Raw genomic sequence first — 21,074 nt, 5'->3', positions numbered from 1 at the left:
GCACGCACACATGCACACACGCACCCACAAAGGGCCAAATCATTAAGAGCGTCTGCTATATGCCTAAATTGTAAACTGTAAATTAAAAATGTGGAGTGTATGGTGGTTTTATTCTGTGTTGTTCCAGTCAGGTTAACAGTAAAGCGAAGCGCCTGTGGTTTCCGAGGCTAGGTTAGCAGTGGTCTAATAGCAGTAGGCAGACTATAGACAAGAGCTTCCTCTCATTGTTGCTGGAGGCTTAATGGTCCAAGGAGACCTCATGATTAATGGACTAATTGATAAACACTCACATTATCTATAGCTGGCCAACATGACTGCACTCCATACCGCACGCACGCACGCGCGCACGCACGCGCGCACGCACGCGCGCACGCGCGCACGCACGCACGCACGCACGCGCGCGCACACCGGCGCACACACACACACACACACACACACACACACACACACACACACACACACACACACACACACACACACACACACACACACACACACACACACACACACACACTTAATTATGTGTTGACTATTTATTGAACTCTAATCTGGCATTAGAGCAGTGTGTACTGAAGTATGATGATAAATGTCAGTTCAGTCCAAATACCAGAAGTCCACAATAAAAATAAATGTAGTTGAATATGCAAGTGCAGACGGTGTGCGGGTCATTGTGTACTTTTTGTGCATTTTTTATGAGCTGAAATACCGGTATATATCTTTTTTTATCTATTACATTGTTGTTGTTTTTATATTGTATCTTTGAATATGCTTTTTGCTGTGGGTTCTTGATTTGCTGTGGTGCATCCGTTTGGATGTGTTCGATTTTCCTGTGAATTTGTTGTGCAGCACTTTGTGACTTTGTCCAGAAAAGTGCTACTGTATATAAATAAATAAAGTTATTATTATATAAAAATAAACCCCCCCACACTTTTAGAGCATACATTACAACATACACATGTTTGTGTATTTTTATATCAAAATCAAAATCTGATTACTTCCAGTCAAAAACAAACAAAACAAAAATACATGCATGCTTACATCAGCATGTATACAGAACCTACTATACCAACCAATTTTAACCAATTAATTACTTTTCTTGTAACCACCGCATTCTGACTTCAATGGTGTGTTACCCTCTTATAAAAAAGCCAATTATACTTGCATGCACCTGTGAATCAATCTTTCACATCATTATTTTATAATGCTAGCAGCTAGACAATAGAGAGCATGTTGAATGTAAACAAACATGGCTACGAATTACAATTGCTCTCATTTTAAAGTAACCACTAATTGTGTCTGAAAACATTTTAAGCTAGAAATACTGCACTGCCTTGTTTGATTTTTCTTTTGTGGACCAATAATATTGGCATAGTCAGGGTTATAAAGACATCCTGGATGGTGTGGCCGTCTGGAGGTTAGGCCTACTTGGAAAGCTCCAGAGCAGTCCAACCCCAGATTGGCTGAGATGTGCACAGCTTTACTTCTGTTTCACTTGGAAATGCATATATGCCTATGGAATTTAAATACCATTTCATTTAGTCTTTAAAGAGCATAGCCTTTACTAGCCTATGAAGCTTCACAGAGAAACAATGTTGATCTAGAATTACTTTTGACTTTCATGACAATATTTACAACCACCCCTACGATTAATTCTTTCCAGCAGGCAGGTCAGAAAGGCACTTTACCACACGATGCCATGAAAACATATGGCACTCACAGTATAGTGTACCATCTATCTGGCTGTGTTGATATAACAATCAGAACCATAAAATTGCATGTCTGACAGTCTGAGTAAAGGTCCTGTACCTGCGTCAGTAATTATGTAACCTAGGTTCCCCTTTTCAGAGCTAAACCCTCAGAAATGTTCCTTGACCAAACTTTTCTTCTTCAGAGAAGTTTTCCGGCCACACTACACTGTGGTTTATCAATTTCTGAAGTATTGTTCTTAAAAGAGTCTCTATGACAAATCACCACCAAACGCTCTTTTTGATACCCAAAATTTTACCTCCGGCCGCCTCACTTCCTTTTTTTTATAGCTTTGCTCCTGATACCATACTTCCTGGAACTATTGCTAAATGCTTTTTCCTCAGCTCCCCGGGCCTCTGTCAAGAGAAAATGAATGACCATGGTTTAACTACACAAAACAAAACGTACACTACCTTTCAGGGTTAAATATCCAACCATATTTTAACCAATATATTACCTTGTTATCACCCAGTATGTTAAATTTTCTTTCAATACGCATACCAGGATAAGAGATGCATTTCTACACACATTTAGTGGGCAGTCATGTCACAGTGAAGGTGATGGCTGATTTAAGCACTCACATCTGGCCTGAGTCAAACTAGCTCTGAGTCAGATGTGATGCTGACATCTGTGTGTTGTGCAACAATCCAAGTGTCTTATTTGTTTCCATGAAGCTAACTGCTATTCAGTATGGCCAAGCGGTGTGTTGGCACTTGAATAAAGAACTTTGAGCTAATAACCTATAGCTGTCACCTGTGCCTACCTTTGACTCTCACTGGCAGATTCAGATTTACTTTATTGTCACTAGATGCACTGGTATGTCGGACGAAAGTATAGTAACCCTGGTTAGGTACTATACAGTATACATACATGTGGAAAAAATAACAATGTAATACAAAAAAGGATAGGCCTACATGATAAAAAAAAAGAAAAAGAAAACAACCTAAAACACTCAATAAACAATTAAAAACAGGGAAGTTGAAAGTGCATGACGACCAGTCAGTGAAAGTGCATACTGCAAAGTACAGAGGGTTATTGTCACTTTTTACTGTTATTTACAGTCTGATGGCCTGTGGGAAAAACCCACTATTCCTCAGCCTGCATTGTACTGACATACAATAAATTTAAAACTGAAACATTATGACCTATTTCTCATCTCCCCCCCCCTTTTCCCCCAACATGGTCGAGGCAGATGGCCGCCAACCCTAGAGTTGGGTTCTGCCTGACGTTTCTTCCTAAAGGGGAGTTTTTCGTTACCACTGTCGCAATATTGCTTGCTTTGGGTGGATTTTTGTTGGTTTTCTGCTTTATGTAAAGTGTCTTGAGACAAATTGTTGTGATTTGACACTTAAATACATTTGAATTGAATTGAATTGAATCTGTAGTTTCTAGCTGTATAGCCTCGGAAACCACAGGCGTTTTGTATAACAATATAGCTGGAACAGCCTGGAAGCACCACTTCACCAATTTTCAATTTGATCCTCGATCACTATTACATGCCGCCATATCCATCTATTTAATTGCTGTCTCAGACGAGGGCTGTGGACGTTTCAGAAATCTGTCAACGAGTGACATCATCGGTTGGTGCAAGAACAATGACTTCTATTTCAGCATTCTAACTTTACAGGAAGAGAAAGTCTGTATTTTATATTAGCCTCGAATAACCATTGATTATGCCATTGGTAGGCATGTTTCTGATATGTCTATAGTCCACCAATGACAGCAGAAACAGTGGCTAGACAGAAATTATATTGAGCATCAGTGAGGTCTATTCATGAGAAGATAAGGTTGAAAATGGATGAAGTGCTCCTCTACGATTCTATTTAGTCTTCTTCGTGCAAACTTTACTGCTGTGTCAAGGAAGAGATGCGTTTGCATTACATTTACTTGTTATACTGAACAATAATGCTGAGTGACCCAGTCTTTGGACAGGAATTACTGCACCAGAAGCCTTTAAAATTATAGTCTCTACACCTGCAAAATGGACAGTTTTTTGATGTAGTACAAAACGAGCTACGTATTTGTCAAATGTGGTGATACGGAGCAATGGATTTTATTTATTTTATTTAAAGTGTCCAACCTTGTGACACTGGGTGGTCTGTCCTTTACGCCGAGGAGCCAAAATATCAGTCTGGTGAAATTTATGACAACACAAGTGACATTTATGACAACACAATTCAAACGGAAAGTGAATTCTACAGCAAATTACTGTTGTTCTCTAACTTGTACTTGTAAACAAATAAAAAGTGAAACTCAAAAGCATTCCACTTTGCTGTTACAAAGTGAAGTTAACTAAAAGCCACGGCAGCAGAAGAAGTGGTAGATATAAAAAAAAAAACTATTTCTGTTTGTGTGGTCTTCCACAGTTTGGCAGGCTGGCCCGCTTCTAGACTAAACTGTGCAGTGGTGGAAAGTAAGGTAGGCTACTTTTACTTTACTGAAGTATATCCACATTTCAATTATTTTACTTCTACTCCACTATATGTCAAGAGGCAAATATTGTAGGCCTATACTTTTACTCCAATACAATTATTTGAAAACTTTAGTTTCTAGTTACTTTGTAGCTGACCTGTTCTGACATTCCATATGTTGATACTTCCCCACCCGTCCTTCCTGTTCTGATATTCCATATGATGATCTAACGTCATCAAACCCTGTACACTCAAGACACGTCCGGCGGTGATATTGTGCGAAAAACTGTCCTAATATGGAGCGTCGGCCATTGCGTTACGACGTAGGCTGTACCAATCAAATAACCAATAAATAGTAGCGTGTACAGTAGATAGATGATAGATCTCAACCCTCAACCAATAAAAGTGTTTGGGGGCGCGAAACCTCGCTCAAATAGAGACACTGTGAGCGAATATAGGAGGGGTGGTGACGTCATTGCACGCTCGCTGTACGTCAGAACAGTCTTGAAAAACATGTATTCTAATGAGATTTCATTGTTCGCTCGCTCGTATCGCTGGCAGTGTATAGATGAGGTGTGGTGAGTACTTTTACTTTTGGTACTGTAAGGCCCAAACCACACCAGCTGCAACTCCTTGCAACTACTCGCAACTCCTTGTAACAAAACAAACCACACCAATGCAACTGCCATTGGGAATAATGTTTGCAAGTATAGTTGCATGTTGCAAGGAGTTGCATGGTGACCCTCTGGTGTGGTTAGGGCTTTAGAGCCATGTGATTTTTGTTGTTGTTTCTCATTTAATGATGTCACTGCAAGTGACGTTGGCCTCATTTAGGAAGGTCCCAAATCAAGCGCATGGTGTTGCTGATGGAAAGGGGCAAACGTGTTTTAACTGTTACCATTCACGAAGGCTGGTAGTACTTGTGTTTGACTGACTGTTTATGTTTAATTGTATTTATTGTATGCTGAAAACCTCAGTTTTTTTTCGGCAACCAGTAGAGCCAGAAGTATAGGACTTTGACACTACAGGTACTTTAAGTAGATTTTGATGCCCAATGCTTTTGTACTTCGAGTACATTTTGAACACCAGACCTTTACTATACACAGTACTTCTATTGTGGTATTTATACTTTTACTCCAGTAATGTGAGTATACTCCTTCCACCACTTGCATGCTGTGCCGCTACTAGACTAAACTGTGCCACGGCTGGAAATTATGCCCCAGAAAATGTTTTAAGTCCTTTTTTTCCTCTGTGGAGTTGCATGCAAGAGGCCGGCTGTGCCTAGGAATACTGCCACCACAAAGACCACAGGCCAGGAGGGGATCCGTCCGCTTCAGATTTGTAGCCCAGACTCATGGGGTGTGTGTTGTTGCCTTAAAATGGATGGAGAAGGTGAAATTAAAGGCAGAGTTTTCTCATAATTGCACGTGTGTGCGTGCCCACTGCCCACCACCACTCTGACCCCAGCCCTTGCACTCTAATGAGGGGTTGAGAACCAGAAGAACAAGGCCAATTCAAGCACAGCGATAACTGCACCGATGCCAAATGGATCTGTAATGTGCTCATAATAGTCTAAAGCGCAATGGTTCTCAAACTTTTTCATGCATGTCACGAACCCTCATTTTAAAATATGTTGTGCCAGGTACCCCCTTCCCATTCAAGATTAACATATTAACATGTTTCAAAGATATTCCAAATTTCCAGAAAGAAAAAGATCAATGGCCTGGTGCATATCAAACTAGGGATCTTTCCATTTAAAAAAGGTTGAGAATCACTGATCTATGGGCGGAGCTACAGTAAGACACTAGTCCTCAATGCTGAGTGCAGGGACCGCCGGGGGTCCTTGAAGGGGTTCCAGGGTCCCCAGCAAAATGTTTAAACACACTTTAGAACTTTTTTTGGCTATTTGAAAATGATGACAAGTGACAAATCTTCTCTTATGCTATGGAGGTCCCTTTCACAAAACTTATTTTTTTTTTTTCAAATGGAGGGTCTGTGGCCAAATAACATATCAATTTGGGGGTCCGCGACAAAGAAAACGTTTGAGAGCCGCCAGTACGCGACTGGGAAATCTGCCCCTGAGAGAATGATTTAGCAGCTGTGTGGTAGCAGCAACTGCATGGGATGGGAGTCTTCGCTGCACTGTCCTTTCAAATAAGAGGTTGCAGCTTTTAGACGTTTTGCTTTGAAAATAATACACGATGGCAGTAGAAAGGGAGCCTCAGCTGTATACGGTACCACAGACTCAAACGTCAGCTATGGTGAACTCTAATTACTCGTCTCACTGACAAAGATGACAGGAAAATTCAAGCTCACCAAAAACCAAAGAGGTGGTCGCCTATGAAATAACATTTTGGTGAGAGGGTGGTGGTCCTGCAAAGATTGGAGCCCCCCCGCCCGGCCCTCCACCCATAATGCTCTAAAGTAGTCTATGAATACACATAGACATGGGCACATTCTAACCGCACATTATGGGTTGGTTCTTGTTGATGGCTTCATATCTGGCCTGAAGTTCCTGTGAATGCAGTCTCCTGGATTCACATTACTGCAGTTCGCGAAATCTTTCCAAACCCTGTTCTCTTGGTCAAGTAATTTAACATTTATTTTATTTATGCAAATCCATTCATTTTCAGTGCTCCCCCAGATTTCTGGAACCCCAGTACAGTGGTTCAAAACGTTGGGTCCCCCAGGTGCCCTTGGCACTTCCAGAGGGTACATAATTGTTTCCATTTGTACGCTCTCAGAGTTATGGGGGTCCGTCGGATAGTGCATACAAAACTAGGGGTCCTTGAAATTTAAAAGTTTGAGAAAGACAGCCCTAGTATTGTAGGTACTGTAGGTATCAGTTTCCCCCCCTTGAAATTATCCCATTATTGGCACAGTGTGTCATACAGGAAATGACTGGGGATTGTAACTGTGTAACAATGCAAATGGATTCCTGCCAGACCACGGACTTTTATTCAACCGCAGATGAAATTCCCCACAGTTAATAACCAGAGACACAGAGTGGAGCAGCTCTACCATCAAGTGATTTTGTCTGGGTCACTGTACATGCTTTCTTGGGGGGAAATTCTGGGCAATAAAAAGCGTGGAACTGTATACACAGTAAAAGTAGACCCATACAGTGCATTTGGGTCAATTGTTACATTACAGTTTTTGATTGGAAGGACATCATTTGCTGTCGGGTTATAGAATTTAGGCACGATGTGAATCTGTCTGCATACTTGCATAGTGTCGTAATTCTGTCATAATTCGCTAGCATCAATCAAGGTGGCAAGAAGGTTTAGGGCCCTATTTAGACTGCAGTCACATCCAGTCAAATCTGATTCAAATCTATTTTTCAATTTTATTTCTCAAATCTGATCTTTTGGCCCGACCATTGACACTGCATTTGCAAGTGACCAGATAGGATCTGTCATAGATCTGTGTGTTCAGACTGTCAGCGGAATCCAGCCTGAATCAGATCTGTGTGTTCAGACTGTCAGCTAAATCCAGCCTGAATCAGATCTGTGTGTTCAGACTGTCAGCTAAATCCAGCCTGAATCAGATCTGTGTGTTCAGACTGTCAGCGAAATCCAGCCTGAATCAGATCTGTGTGTTCAGACTGTCAGCGAAATCCAGCCTGAATCAGATCTGTGCCACATCCAGATTGGAATCCGCTCTGTTTTTTGTTTTTTTTTAAAGATATTTTTTTGCGGCTTACGCCTTTTATTGATTTTTTTTTGAAAGGACAGACAGTAGGCTGACAGGAAACGGGAGAGAGATGGGGGGATGACATGCAGTAAAGGCCGTGTCGGGTCCGGGAGTCGAACCCGCGGCACACTGCGACTGGATTACCAGTCCGGTGCCCAGACCGTTACGCTACGGCCTGGGCCGGAATCCGCTCTGTTTAAATAACTCTGAACATAAACAAGTCATGTATACAAGTCACATGGAATCTGATTTAGATCAGGTTGTTGCATTCAGAGTCAGACTGAGACAGATCTCCTCAAATCAGATTTGAACCACCTCTGAATGTGACACATTTGTAAAAATCGGATTCCATGTGACCTGTCTGCATTTAGACTTATTTAAACAAATCGGATTTCAATCTGGATGTGGCACTGTTAATTCAGGCTAGATTTGGCTGCCAGTGTACATAAATGTAAATGGGGCCTAGTCCTAGTGAGGTGAGTCTGAAGAGTTGAGTCTCTGCGTGTTCTGACTGCAATGAGGAAATTGCAGCCCCATTTGCAGCTTGCAGTTCCACATTTCAGGAGATTGCAACTGTCAAAGCACTATATTTCTAAAACTATTAAACATTTCAAAGATTCCTTTTCAGGCAAACATGTCCACCGTAAAATGAACCTAAGTAGGCTAGAATGTGGTTGCTAGGTGTAAGTATGTAGGACTAGTAGTTTGTGCTATTGCCAAAGAGAATGCATTGGGCGTTTAAGTTAAATAACTCATAAACTACAAAACATTTCAAAATAAAAAGGTTCCAGCATGTGTCTCCACAGTAAGCTGAATAATAAAAAGTGTGAGGTTTCTAGGTGAAAGTGACTTTTGACGTGCCTATAGAGCTGCCATTGAGCCCCATGTTAAATGTCTCAAATTTGAAAGCAACTGTGTGCCATTCTTTACACAGTCATTGTCATGTTTTTAAAGATTCAGTTTGTTTGTCACAGATGCACTGTTCAGGTACATGTGAAACTCTTAAGATGGACCCTTATGGGTCCATTTCTACGCTCTCAGAGTTAAGGGGGTCCTTGCAAATAAAACATTTGAGAACCACTAGTACTAGTAGTTGGACTCCTAATATGCCATAGTGTCATAGTAAATGTCACGTACGTTCTGAATAAAACCAGGAAACTTGGCATTCAGTAATTGGGTCTCATGATCAATTATAATTGCCAGAGACACATTTTGTCTGTGTACGGACATATTGATGACCCCTGGTTTGATCTGCTGCAGGGGCTTTAAAATAAATAAGAGAACCTACAATTTAGGCATTATAGCAATCCAGATCAGGTGATATTTTAAGGATATGCTACCGTATCTGCCAGAACCGTGAGTGCTCGCGTTCTCTTTTTTCCCCCAAGTGAATTCAGCTCTTGTCTAGCCCCAGCGAGCGATGGGTGAGGTCACATGCAGATGGGTGAGGTCACAGATGGGGCGAGGTCTTCTTCACCATGGCTGCATCACTTCCATTTCTTCTCACTTCCAGCCCTTCCCATCCTTCCTGGATGAGGTCGCGCCGTCCGCCACATCACAGGATCAGAGCACAGGATGGGGGTGCCACACGAGCGTCGCAGGCCCTCCCCCTTTCAGAACAACGAGTGGCCCAGGAAATAAATCCCAATGCATTTTTCCCATAGCCATTTCTTAAAGTATTTATTTAAATACGGTTACGCCGCGGACAAAGCCAACACGAATCGTGACAAATCATGACAATGAACACAATGTTTTGGGCCGATCAAATAATTTATAAGAAGAAAAACAAAACAAATAGTGTTGTCTCCTGCCTTTATTTTCTTCTTTCTAATGATTTGATCGGCCCAAGATATTGTGTTCATTGTCATGATTTGTCACGATCCGAGTTGGCTTTGTCCGCGGCGTAACCGTCTTTAAATAAATACTTTAAGAAATGCCTAAGGAAAATGAACGGCGATTTCTTTTCCGGGTCTCTCGAGGGGGCGGGACTGCGACGGATGGGGAGCTAGAGGTCCAACTCATAGGCCTACTACGGTATACTGTGGTTCTTTTCAAACCTTCTCATGTCAACTTGTCAAGCATCCCCAAATTAATCTTGCAAATGAGATGCTATTACTTCTTAGGGGAGACGTTCCGAATCCTAAATAATTTCAAACCAATATGGGCTATATGCATTTGGCAGCTGAAAAAGAATAATAAAGATTTTCTGAAAATAGTCGAGCTTGTAGATTTGCTAAGTGGTTAAACTGATTTTGAAGCTATATTGGTCAGGGTACTAAAGTATAATTACTCTGGGAGCCACGAAAAATTGAAAAACCCTCATGTTTCTGTATCCTTCCTGATGTCCACAGTGGCAAAACGAGAAAACCACTTGAAATATCATCTTATAATTGTTATAGAGACAAATACTTTCGTTCCCCTATTATTAACTCATTTTGCAGCTGGGGACCCCCCACCCCCTCTTTCACAGGAGTCACCCATATTGCTATCTGTTGATGTCATTGTTCATTCTGCTTTGGGACAGGAGTCACAGGACAATCAGTGGAGTGGCATCCATCTGTCACAGCTGCAAATCTCACCATTGCATTCAGAGTTACGTAATATTTTATGACGTTGGACCAGGAGGACCACCATCGTGAAAATCAATGAAAGCAGCTGGAGCAGTGCAGGCTGTGGGTTTCAGTTCAGGCAGCCAGGCTATTATTTAAATGGCAAACCTGTGTTTATGGTTTAATGTTTAGGCCAAAGTCTACAGAGCCTGGCGTTTTTCATAGCCTGCCCTATACTGTAGGCTACTATTCCTATATTATAGCCCAGATCTTAGTAATAGCCTAGCCTAGGCTACTTTCCAAATTCCACCCCATGCACGCGGACGGTATATAGCCATAATAATACTTAAATTAAAGTTCTTGTTAATAGAAATTGTAGAAATATTAGACCTTAATTGTCGAATGTTTGAGCATGTTCTATAATCATGTATAGCCTATAGGCTACTTTATCCAAATAATAAATATTTTAACATTTTGTGCAAAATATGCAATTTTACATCGAGGTTCCCAGATGTCCCGAAGTTCCCGAACTTATAGTGCCCACTACCCTTTCCATTTTCATATGTAATTTTCTTCAGTTTCAATAGGCTTGCGGGTCGCGACGGTGGTTTGCCAGTTTTGTATTGAGTTCAATGTAGGCCTAATGGCCTATAGCCTACTGTAATTCTGCAAACTGTTCATAATTAAATACTTCAATCAATAACATTTTTTTTTTAAGTTTGGAAAAATGGAAAACCTGTCACCTAATTAATTAGAGTAGGGCTCTGCATTTGAGTGAAAGCATATATTGAATTCATTCAATATCAAGTCTACGATTCCTATCACAAGAGTAGCCTAACAGGAATACTTTGTAGCGAGCGAGGGGCTGCGAGGCTATAGCCTATAGGCTACACGAGGGAAGATATGTCATATTAAAACCATGCATGAATTGAAACTTCATAAACGGATCCATTCCATCCTGACTTGACTTCTCCTCGAGATGGGGAGGGAGTGACTTGAAGAGAAAACGTCGATATACTGCGGGGCAACATGAGACTGCTACAAAATGAACTAGCCTATATACACCGCACCGATGATCCCGTTAGAAATGTAATACTAACTAGTTTAGTAACAGTCAGAATGCAGACTTTGCACGAATTGGATATCACAATGAAGTGGGACTAAATCGCCAGCATCTCGGTAAGTTTATCCTGATTTGAGAGATTTCTATAATGACTTTCCGGGAATCAGTCCTGAATCTTTGCCCATAATTAAGTAGCCTACAAACAGCGGATTGCTATAGCTGTTTTAAATAAGAAAGTATAATATGTTCAACTTGAAAGTTGAGAAAACTCGCAATTGAGAAAACTCAAGCGCTTATATTTATTTATTTCAACTTGCAATCATATTCATATCATAATGTGGAAATGCGAAAAACAAATCAGCATCCAGACCACTGAGATCAGTAGTATACAATATTTCATCACGATCATAGGCCTATAAAAACGGTTTCATGTTGATCTGCGAATAAGTGATTCATTGAAAATAATTTATTTTGAAAATAGCCTTTGAAATTCTAACTTAATTCATAAGGCTCGAGTTTAGCCTTAGGCCATTATAGTAAACATTTACTATTACTATTAATATCAACTCGAACCCTTATTTTAAAATCACTATCAAAAGATGACAGGATAATCATATCAAAAACCCAGGCTGTCATAGCATACTTTAATACATTTTATGAACTGTCCTTTTAGACCGCGGAACTGCTTACTCTGCTCCACTCTGACATCTAGTGGCAGTCCTCGGGACTTCAGCCTCCAAGATGATCAACGCACAGATATACCTCCACTACAACTACACAGGGAAGCTGGAGCACCGGCCCAGCAGTGGTAAAACCAGTGGCACCGTGGATGCTAAAACCATTGTGTTCCTTGTCATATGCAGCTTTATCGCCTTGGAGAACCTCTTCGTGTTGATAGCCATATGGAGAAACCAACGCTTCCACAACCGCATGTACTATTTCATTGGCAATTTGGCCCTCTGCGACCTGCTATCTGGAGTGGCGTACCTGGTCAACTTGCTGCTATCAGGGGACAAGACCCTCCAGCTGTCCCCTGCTCTCTGGTTTGTCAGAGAGGGCAGCATGTTTGTTGCACTGGGGGCGTCTATTTTCAGTCTCCTGGCTATCGCCATAGAGAGACACCTGACGATGATCAAAATGAGGCCTTACGACGCCAACAAGAACTACAGGGTGTTTCTTCTGATAGGTACATGCTGGCTGATAGCCATATCCTTAGGGGCTTTGCCCATCCTGGGCTGGAACTGCCTGGGCAACCTCCCTGACTGCTCCACGGTGCTCCCGCTCTACTCCAAGAAGTACGTGGCCTTCTGCATCACCATCTTCATGGTGCTGCTGCTGGCCATCTCCGTGCTCTACGCCCGCATCTACGTCCTGGTGAAGTCCAGCAGCCGCAAGGTGAGCAAGAACAGCAACTCGGAGCACGCCATGTCGCTGCTGCGCACCGTCATCATCGTGGTGGGCGTCTTCATCGCGTGCTGGACTCCCATCTTCGTGCTGCTGCTGGTGGACGTGGCGTGCCAGCCGCACCAGCGCCTGCGCTGCTCCGTCCTCTACAAGGCCGACTGGTTCATCGCCCTGGCCGTGGTCAACTCGGCCATGAACCCGGTCATATACACGCTGGCCAGCCGGGAGATGAGACGGGGCTTCCTGGGCCTGGTCTGCGGCTGCGTCTACAAAGGGAAGGCCTCCATCACCGGCAGCGGGGCTAAGCCCTCTCTGGAGCCCAGCCGCAGCAGGAGCAAGTCCTGGAGCAGCCAGAACCACCCGCACCAGAACCAGCCCAGCGGCAGGCCGGCTGAGCTGGAGAAGGAGGACCAAACGGACCCGAGCCAGGGTCAGGTCACCGCGTTGGCGGGAATGAACACAGGCTCTGCTCGAGGTGACATTTAGAGACGCGGATTGATGGCGATGGGACATGTGAGCAAGCAAGCAATGAAGGTGATTATGTTCTTACAGTATGTAGTAGAGCCGAATAGGATGCTCTGGCAATTCTGGCAGATGCCAGAAGGGCACGGGCAGTTTACGGGACAGTGGCTGAGCCTAAACAAAAAGAAAAAAATATTTAAAAAAGACATAGAGGTGTCTTTGGGCCATCGTTGTGCCGGTGAAGACCAATTGTCTGTGCCAGTCCATGCCCGGTAGAGTCCGACTGATATGCCCGATTTTGGATAGTCCGAGACCACCCGGTCCAATACCAATGTTTTCATCCATATTTTGTTAATAAAATAAAAAGTGCTAAATTGGGGGCACAGTTGGTAGTGCTCACAGATAGAAGGTCCTGGGTTCGATTCCCGCTGGGGACGTGGGCGTGTTCTCTCCCCCGCATCATCAGTGCCCATACCCGATGCAGGGTTGGCGAAAGGGCCCTTCTGGTGGAGTTTGCATGTTCTCCCCGTGTCCCCTAGGGTAGGTACCCTCACAAAAAAAACATGCAGTAATCCTGGTCTCTAAACTACCTCCCACTGGCCAGCAAGGGCGCCTGATGGAGGGGAAAGGAACTGGTTGGAATAACGTGTTCCTTCCTGCCAGGTGAAAAGAAGCAGCTTGGACTCTTCATGCATAGAAGTAAGTATGTCCGCTGCCCCCCCAGGTTGGCAGACGAAGTGTAGCGCCCAGGATTACATTAGATAATTGACACTGGCTGAAAAAATGGGTTTGCAAAATCATGGGATAAAAATTTACAAAAGAAAGTGCTAAATTAATTATATTCAATTTGAAAAACTTAGATTTGATTAAACTACAAGCTTTTTTGCATATAATGCTATGCATAGAATAAAGACGTCCGGTTCAAACTAGTGGTTAAAATGTGGACGCATGATAAGCTGCATAATTGCTGATACAGATGTCGTCAAAAAGTCAAATAATAATGTTCATTGCATCAGTCCGACAGATATATCGGTCCAATGTCATATGACATGATGTAGCCTACTATCAGCCCAACAGATATATCGGTCCTATGTCATGTGACATGATGTACTATCGGTCCGACAGATATATCGGTCCTATGTCATGTGACATGATGTACTATCGGTCCAACAGATATATCGGTCCTATGTCATGTGACATGATGTACTATCGGTCCGACAGATATATCGGTCCTATGTCATGTGACATGATGTACTATCGGTCCGACAGATATATCGGTCCTATGTCATGTGACATGATGGGGCTGTACTGTACAATCATCTCAGTTGACCATTGTGTACTGAGAAAATATCATTGCATTGAGACCTCAGGTAACGGCTGCAGGATCATAATATTTATTTTATATCTGGTAATTAATGCTTTACTAGTCTGCTTATGCGGGAGCTCATTTACATGGCCACTCCCGACTTGTAAATGACATTTTTTTTTAATTCATTGTAACGTGATTTGACCAGACTCATCAGTACCAATGATAGATTCATTCATTCACCATTGTAAGGTGATTTGACCAGACTCACCAGTACCAATGATAGATTCATTCACATCATTGTAAGGTGATTTGACCAGACTGACCAGTACCAATGATAGATTCATTCACATCATTGTAAGGTGATTTCACCAGACTGACCAGTACCAATGATACTGTATAGATTGACATTGACATGAATGAATGTCACACCTACACCTAGGGTTGGGATCTGGAACCGTATCCAATACTGAGTACAAAAGTTGCGTTATCAAAATGTGCTTAAAGTACCAAAAGTAGAAAGTACTCTTTATGCAGAATGTCTCATTTCCTGTATAAAAAAATATTTTGAAAATAGCTGATCTACAAGCTCACAATGCGTCGCATCGCGACACATTGTGAGCTTGTAGATCGGCTATTTTCAAATGGTCAAAATGTATATAGGGGCTGAAGTGGTTAATGTATGTTTTATAATAATAATCCAAATCTATAAAGTAACTAGTACCTAAAGCTGTCAAATAAATGTAGTAGTAAATGTACAGTAAAAGTAAATGTACAATATTGGGACATGTGGTAGAGCAGAAGTTAAAGTATTGGATATCGGGCCAGAATCGTTAACCCCTAAAGGATCCCAACCCTATTCACACCAGGTCTCATATACTGTATTTGTCTGGGATAAAGATGTCATCTACTGTATCAACCGTTTTGTGCCAGACAAAATAGCAGTGCCCATGTGACATATAGCAGAAAGAAGGACATATTAAAATGTATTGGTATAGCACTATGGTTTTAGAATGGAGAAACTGTAGTAAATAATGCATGATGATGGAATGTGTAAATTGTACATTGATGAAGTGTAATGGAAAAACAAGCTATTTATTATTATACCATTGGTATTGTTGATATATGTATTTACTGAAAAACTGTTTAGGAAACAATCTGCATGAAACACAATGTAAATAACACAAAACGTATATGTGATGCTACCCAGATCAGTACATATTTCACTTTTAATAATCATATTTTAACCAAAATGTAGTGTGTTCTGAGATTAAATGTTAACAGCGCTCCATCTGCTGGTAAACAATATTATGGCAATCTATTGGCAAATTGTCCATGTTGACTTAAGAACAGGACAGAATAGAGGGTATGCGCATGCATAAAGTGAATGGCAGATCGAGTGGCAAAGTGAGTGACAAAGGGAATTTAATGTTGATTTAAGTAATTTAATGCAATCAAATATGACTTTTCTGTTTGGATGTATGGGCTGTCGAGGCCAGAAAGTAGTTTTTTGCCACTCAGTAGGCATTTCCGCGTAACTTCCTGGCTGGTATGATGAGGATGTCATGCGCATACCCTCTATATGAGCTAATATTACAGGTGTAGTGCTGTTTGTTAAAAAATAAAAAGTTATATCCAATAATGACCATAGAGTATTAAAAGGATAGAGACTGAACTGGCGCGAAGCTCCGCCCCCTCCGCTATTCATGTCAGTGGAAGTTGCTCAGTGGCGTTTTGAAGCACCCGGAAGGCTGCCGGAAGGACCGTCTATTTCCGCATTTTTTCGCTGATTCAGCATTTGGACACCAAATTTTGGTGTCCAAATGCGGAAGTGCAGCTGGGCTTTAACATTGGGCGCTCGGTTGCACGGGGTTTCCTCGTCAAGAATCCACGGGTCCGCCTGCAGTCCTTCCTCTTACCACTAGGGCCCAGCGCTTCAACATTGGAGTGCATAGCTGGCCCCTTGAGCTCCACCCACGCGGCAGGTTGCCGCTGGAGCAAGCTTTTCCGGGAATCTGGCCGACGCGGCTACCTGCCGCGTGGGTGGAGCTTTTTTTCCATCCACCAGCATGGAATCTAAGATGTGCCCAAACCCTGAACCGGCCAGTCGGCCACGTCGTAGTCGGACTAACGGGATGTCGGACTAATGCGCAGCCGCAGTCCCCGTGAATTCAAGGCTTCATGGTGTGTAATTGATAGAAAATAAGTACTTTTTTGGGTGCAAGTTACTCCTTTAAGCAAAGAGTAGCACGCATTCACAGTGCACACAGTCACGGTTCAGTCACACAGAGATCAGTAGAACTATAAACTCATGCACTCAAAGGATTACATTTGTAAACATTTTTTGGACTTGTTTCTTTGTTTCTTTATTAATTTTTCTCGACCCGTCCCAAAATAGTGTTGTTTTTGTGAGATTCTATCTGACAAAGATTCATATTTAGAATTTGGAAAATGATACATTTATAATATAAGAGAGAGAGAGAGAGAGAGAGAGAGAGAGAGAGTGTCGAGCAGCAACACACAGCAGGGCAAACACAACCTCTACAGTGAACAGAAATAGAACCAACCATTAACCATTAACCAAAAATTGAAAGTTTTTGAAAAAACAGCAGATTCACAAGCTTGTGATCTTGTATATCTGCTATTTCCACTACTTTTGAAATAGGGCTTAAGTGGTTAAGGATCAGCTATTGCACTTTGAAGAGAGAGAGAGAGAGAGAGAGAGAAATAAATAAAAACACCATTGGTACAAAGAAAAGGCACATTTTCATCAACAGAAATCTGGAAAAAGCCACGTTCTCATTTGCGTCTCAACATGTTTGGTTGTGTACGTCATTTCAAGATGCCATACACAGCTGATAATCATGTGATAATCAAGTTCAAGTATGAAGTTGGTCTTGCTTGGTTGGTTATGTTTAATTTATAACATTGCACATTTTCTAAGTTGATTCTTGGAATTTAGTCTTTGAAAATAAGTTATTTAAGTATTTCAAACAGCTCTGTTTTGTGTTCAACACCTTCAACCACTTACACCCCAGCATCTATATTGTGGGGATGTCTTTCACAGAAGATCGTCTATTTTCTGTGAACGTTTTCCCCACAATAACCCAAAGCAGAAACTAATAACTATACACTATAATTGATCTCTGAGGGACTCCGGTTACCCATGATATGGGGTTTAAGTGGTTAACACATTAATCCTTCTCCCAGGACACTAGATTGGATGGATTCTGATTGGAAAGAGCAAATAAACAAAGTAACATTTTATATCGAAGAACTCAAAACGTATTGATTATTATTTTTTACCCATTTCTCTTCCCCTTGCTCTTAAAATGTGAAGGTGAGACTTCTCAGATCAGACCTGAGAAGCAAAATGGGAGGAATGAAAGAGATTCCTAGTCCGATTTTTAATAAGACCTGATCTGGTAGATATTAGTTTATAATCTTCCCAATACCAGTGGTGAAAGAGTACTAGAATATCCTAGCAATTACGATTTATTTTACTTGACGTAAATATTACTCAAGTACAAATAAAATGTGTAACACCGTGTTACACCCGGTAAACGTTAAAGTACAAATGAGGCATTCCGAGCTTAATGTTTAATATCAACCAATCCCCTCTCTCCGTTCAGCAACGTTCTCCAAATCGGTGAGAGCATCTTTTCTTAAAATAATGTTTTCTTTTGGAGTTACCGGCTTGTGCTAAAAAGCGCAGATCTACAAGCTCATAGAGCAGTGGTTCCCAACCATATCTTAATCAGGGCTCACTTGAAAATCTTTAGTTTATTTTCATGATCAATCAATCGATTGTGTTCCAGCTTGGATCAATAGATCTAAAATGGTATACTTTAAGTTCACATTTAAAAACCCACCTTTTAAGATTTTAAAGGAATGAATACAATATTTTCTATATAAATAATATATTATCAATACAGTCTTAGTGTTTTGCCAATTATATGGGGCCCGCTTGCAATATCCTCATGGCACTCCAGCAGAATCCGCCCCACAGGTTGGGAACCACTATCATAGAGCTTGTGTATGAATGAAGAGGAAAGACATTCATAACAAACATAGCTGTAGACCGCTCTGTCATTCTTTCCCTTCCAAAAGCAGTTGAAATTAATTCTTAAATAAAAAATATATACTCAAGTGAAAGTGAAATCACAGATCTTAAAATGTACACAGCAAAGTGAATACTGGTAATTAGTTACTTTCCACACTGGTCTGTAATGCTCTGTAATACGCAACCCTCCAAAAGAGTTACACTCCCCTCTTGCAGCAAAATACAGGTACATTATATTACATTACATTTGCATCTGTCTTGCCAAACTCAATGAACACATTGTGATGTTAGTTCAGTAGTACTCGTCCACGGGCACATCAAAAGCAACACTCCATGCATTTTGGTATCTGTCAGAATACTAATAATATTAAGCGTGAGAGGGGGAAAATAAGTTACTTTTCTTGTTTGCCATTTCTATAGCCCATTTAAATGAATTCCAAAGACAGCCTGTGTAACCTAAGCAAGTGTTTTAAATAACTTCGGCGGATTGCAAATACATTTTGATATTTGAATAGCAAAATGAATTCCTAGCAGTCAACCTACTGTAAATCAGGAAAAAACCCATACACCAGTTATTCCCCCTTGAATTAAAGTTGTACCTAATGCTTTAAACAAAAATCCAAACAACTTTACTCTTTACTGTTGTTAATTGATAAAACATGATAAATATAGTGAGCGTAACTGCTGGGCTAAACAAGAGAATATACATTTCTGTGATGACAGCAGATGCCAATAGTCCTACAGTACCATAAGATACCCACACACGAGAAAAAAATAACCATTTATAATCAAGATGTTTACATTGTCAAGTGAAAGTGATCTAATATTGAACTTTCCTAAATTGAGGTTGCACTAGGTGAACTCAAGACAGAACCAGTTTAATTCATTCCTGTGTATAGTGTGCAAATTAAATATTACTGATCAACGCATTGGTGAATTGCCGTGATACAACTGATACAGACGCGTCAATCAATGCTCCCGTTGTGCTATTCATTCGTGATCATCAAATAATGCATTTAGTAGTTCACAATACAGCCAGAAACGATGTGAGAATATCCATTGCATGACTCAAGCGCCAATAAACCAATTATCGACCAACTACACACCTATAGTTAATCAAAAGAAGGATCCAGAAAAAGCCAATTCAGAAATGATTGTTTGAAAAGCATAAATATGTTACAGTGTGAGCGTACACAAGCACGTCTTCCAAAAACTAAAAAAGGGGCTTTGTTTGGGGTCTACGAACAATGTCCACAAGAACAGTTGATTTTTCAAGTCATGCGACCGCAGTGACAAAAGAGAGTACTTCATTTAAAAATATATATTAAAAAGAAAATCATTCATCTTTAAAGCCATTGACATCACTATATGAAAAATGTCACCCATAGGCTCAATGTATTACACTCCTTCATATGACGATGTTGCCGCAAATCATATTGACACTGTCGGGCAGAAACCTTGCATCTTCATATTTGAATTATATTTTTGTAAGATTACCCTGTTTTCCCTTGTTTGTAGTGTCATGTCAAGTAGTGAAAATAGCCGATCTATAAGCTCAAAATTTGTCACAATGTGACAGCTTTTTTGCTACTCTTGGAAAAGTTTGAAGAAGAATGTGGTCTGTCTGTGGGTTCTATAAATATTTAACCAACGGAAAGAATTTGTATAAGTCTAAATAATGACTACACTGGATCCATTAGAACACATGTAGGTTATTTTTACCCATTTCCTGAAAAGTAACGGTTTTGGAGTTTCCGCCAGTGGTGGGAAGTAACTTTACTCAAGGACTGTAATTTTGAGGTATGTTTAGTTTACTGGAGTATTTACACTTTTCAATACTTTTACTTCTACTCCACTACATTTCAGAGGAAAATATTGTACTTTTACTCCACTTCATTTATTTTAATATTTTAGTTACTTAGTTACTTGTAGATTTTGATTATTATTACAAACCACACTAACCACTTAAGCCCTGCATACGTATATTTCCGGCCATCTGAAAATAGAAGATCTACAAGGATTCACAATGTGTCAGATCTGGTGTTTTCAAAATATTTGTATACATTTGAAAACTTGAAACGGGACATTCTGAATAATTGGTACTTGAAGTACATTTTGATGCCAATACCTAAGTACATTTTGAATTCCGGACTTTTACATTATTGCAGAGTATTGCAGTATTGATACTCTATATCGCAGAATTGATACTTTTACTCAAGAAAAAAATATTTAGTACTTTTTCCACCACTGGCTGTTTCTGGCGCGCAACACCAGCATACACCAAAGTATAAACCTGTAACCAGGCTCCACACTGACTACAGCAAAAGCAAAACACATTCACGTAAGTTCCCCAATAAAAGAACATCCGGCAATTCAG

General features: G+C 40.9%; 1 protein-coding gene across 2 annotated transcripts; it reads left to right on the top strand.

The window, feature by feature from the left end:
* Nucleotides 1–11,361: 11,361 nt before the first annotated feature.
* Nucleotides 11,362–15,011, top strand: s1pr3b (sphingosine-1-phosphate receptor 3b). 2 transcript variants are annotated; one of them, XM_083794446.1, is made up of 2 exons: nt 11,362–11,578; nt 12,326–15,011. In XM_083794446.1, exon 2 carries the CDS (start codon nt 12,393–12,395, stop codon nt 13,350–13,352), a length of 960 nt encoding a protein of 319 aa, XP_083650572.1. In that variant the 5' UTR covers nt 11,362–11,578; nt 12,326–12,392; the 3' UTR covers nt 13,353–15,011. The 2 variants fall into 2 exon arrangements, with proteins under 2 accessions (XP_083650572.1, XP_083650571.1); XM_083794445.1 differs by having other exon boundaries at nt 12,136–15,011.
* The last annotated feature ends 6,063 nt before the right edge of the window (nt 15,012–21,074 follow it).

Source organism: Protomyctophum parallelum (assembly GCF_964188405.1).
Source record: "Protomyctophum parallelum genome assembly, chromosome: 21".
NCBI classification, from domain to species: domain Eukaryota; kingdom Metazoa; phylum Chordata; class Actinopteri; order Myctophiformes; family Myctophidae; genus Protomyctophum; species Protomyctophum parallelum.
Note: the sequence above shows the minus strand (reverse complement) of the source record. Positions and strands in the feature narration are given on the sequence as shown.

Bases quoted from the DNA above. Each gene is read 5' to 3' on its own strand.
- s1pr3b (XM_083794445.1), top strand. From the start codon at position 12,204: ATGATCAACGCACAGATATACCTCCACTACAACTACACAGGGAAGCTG.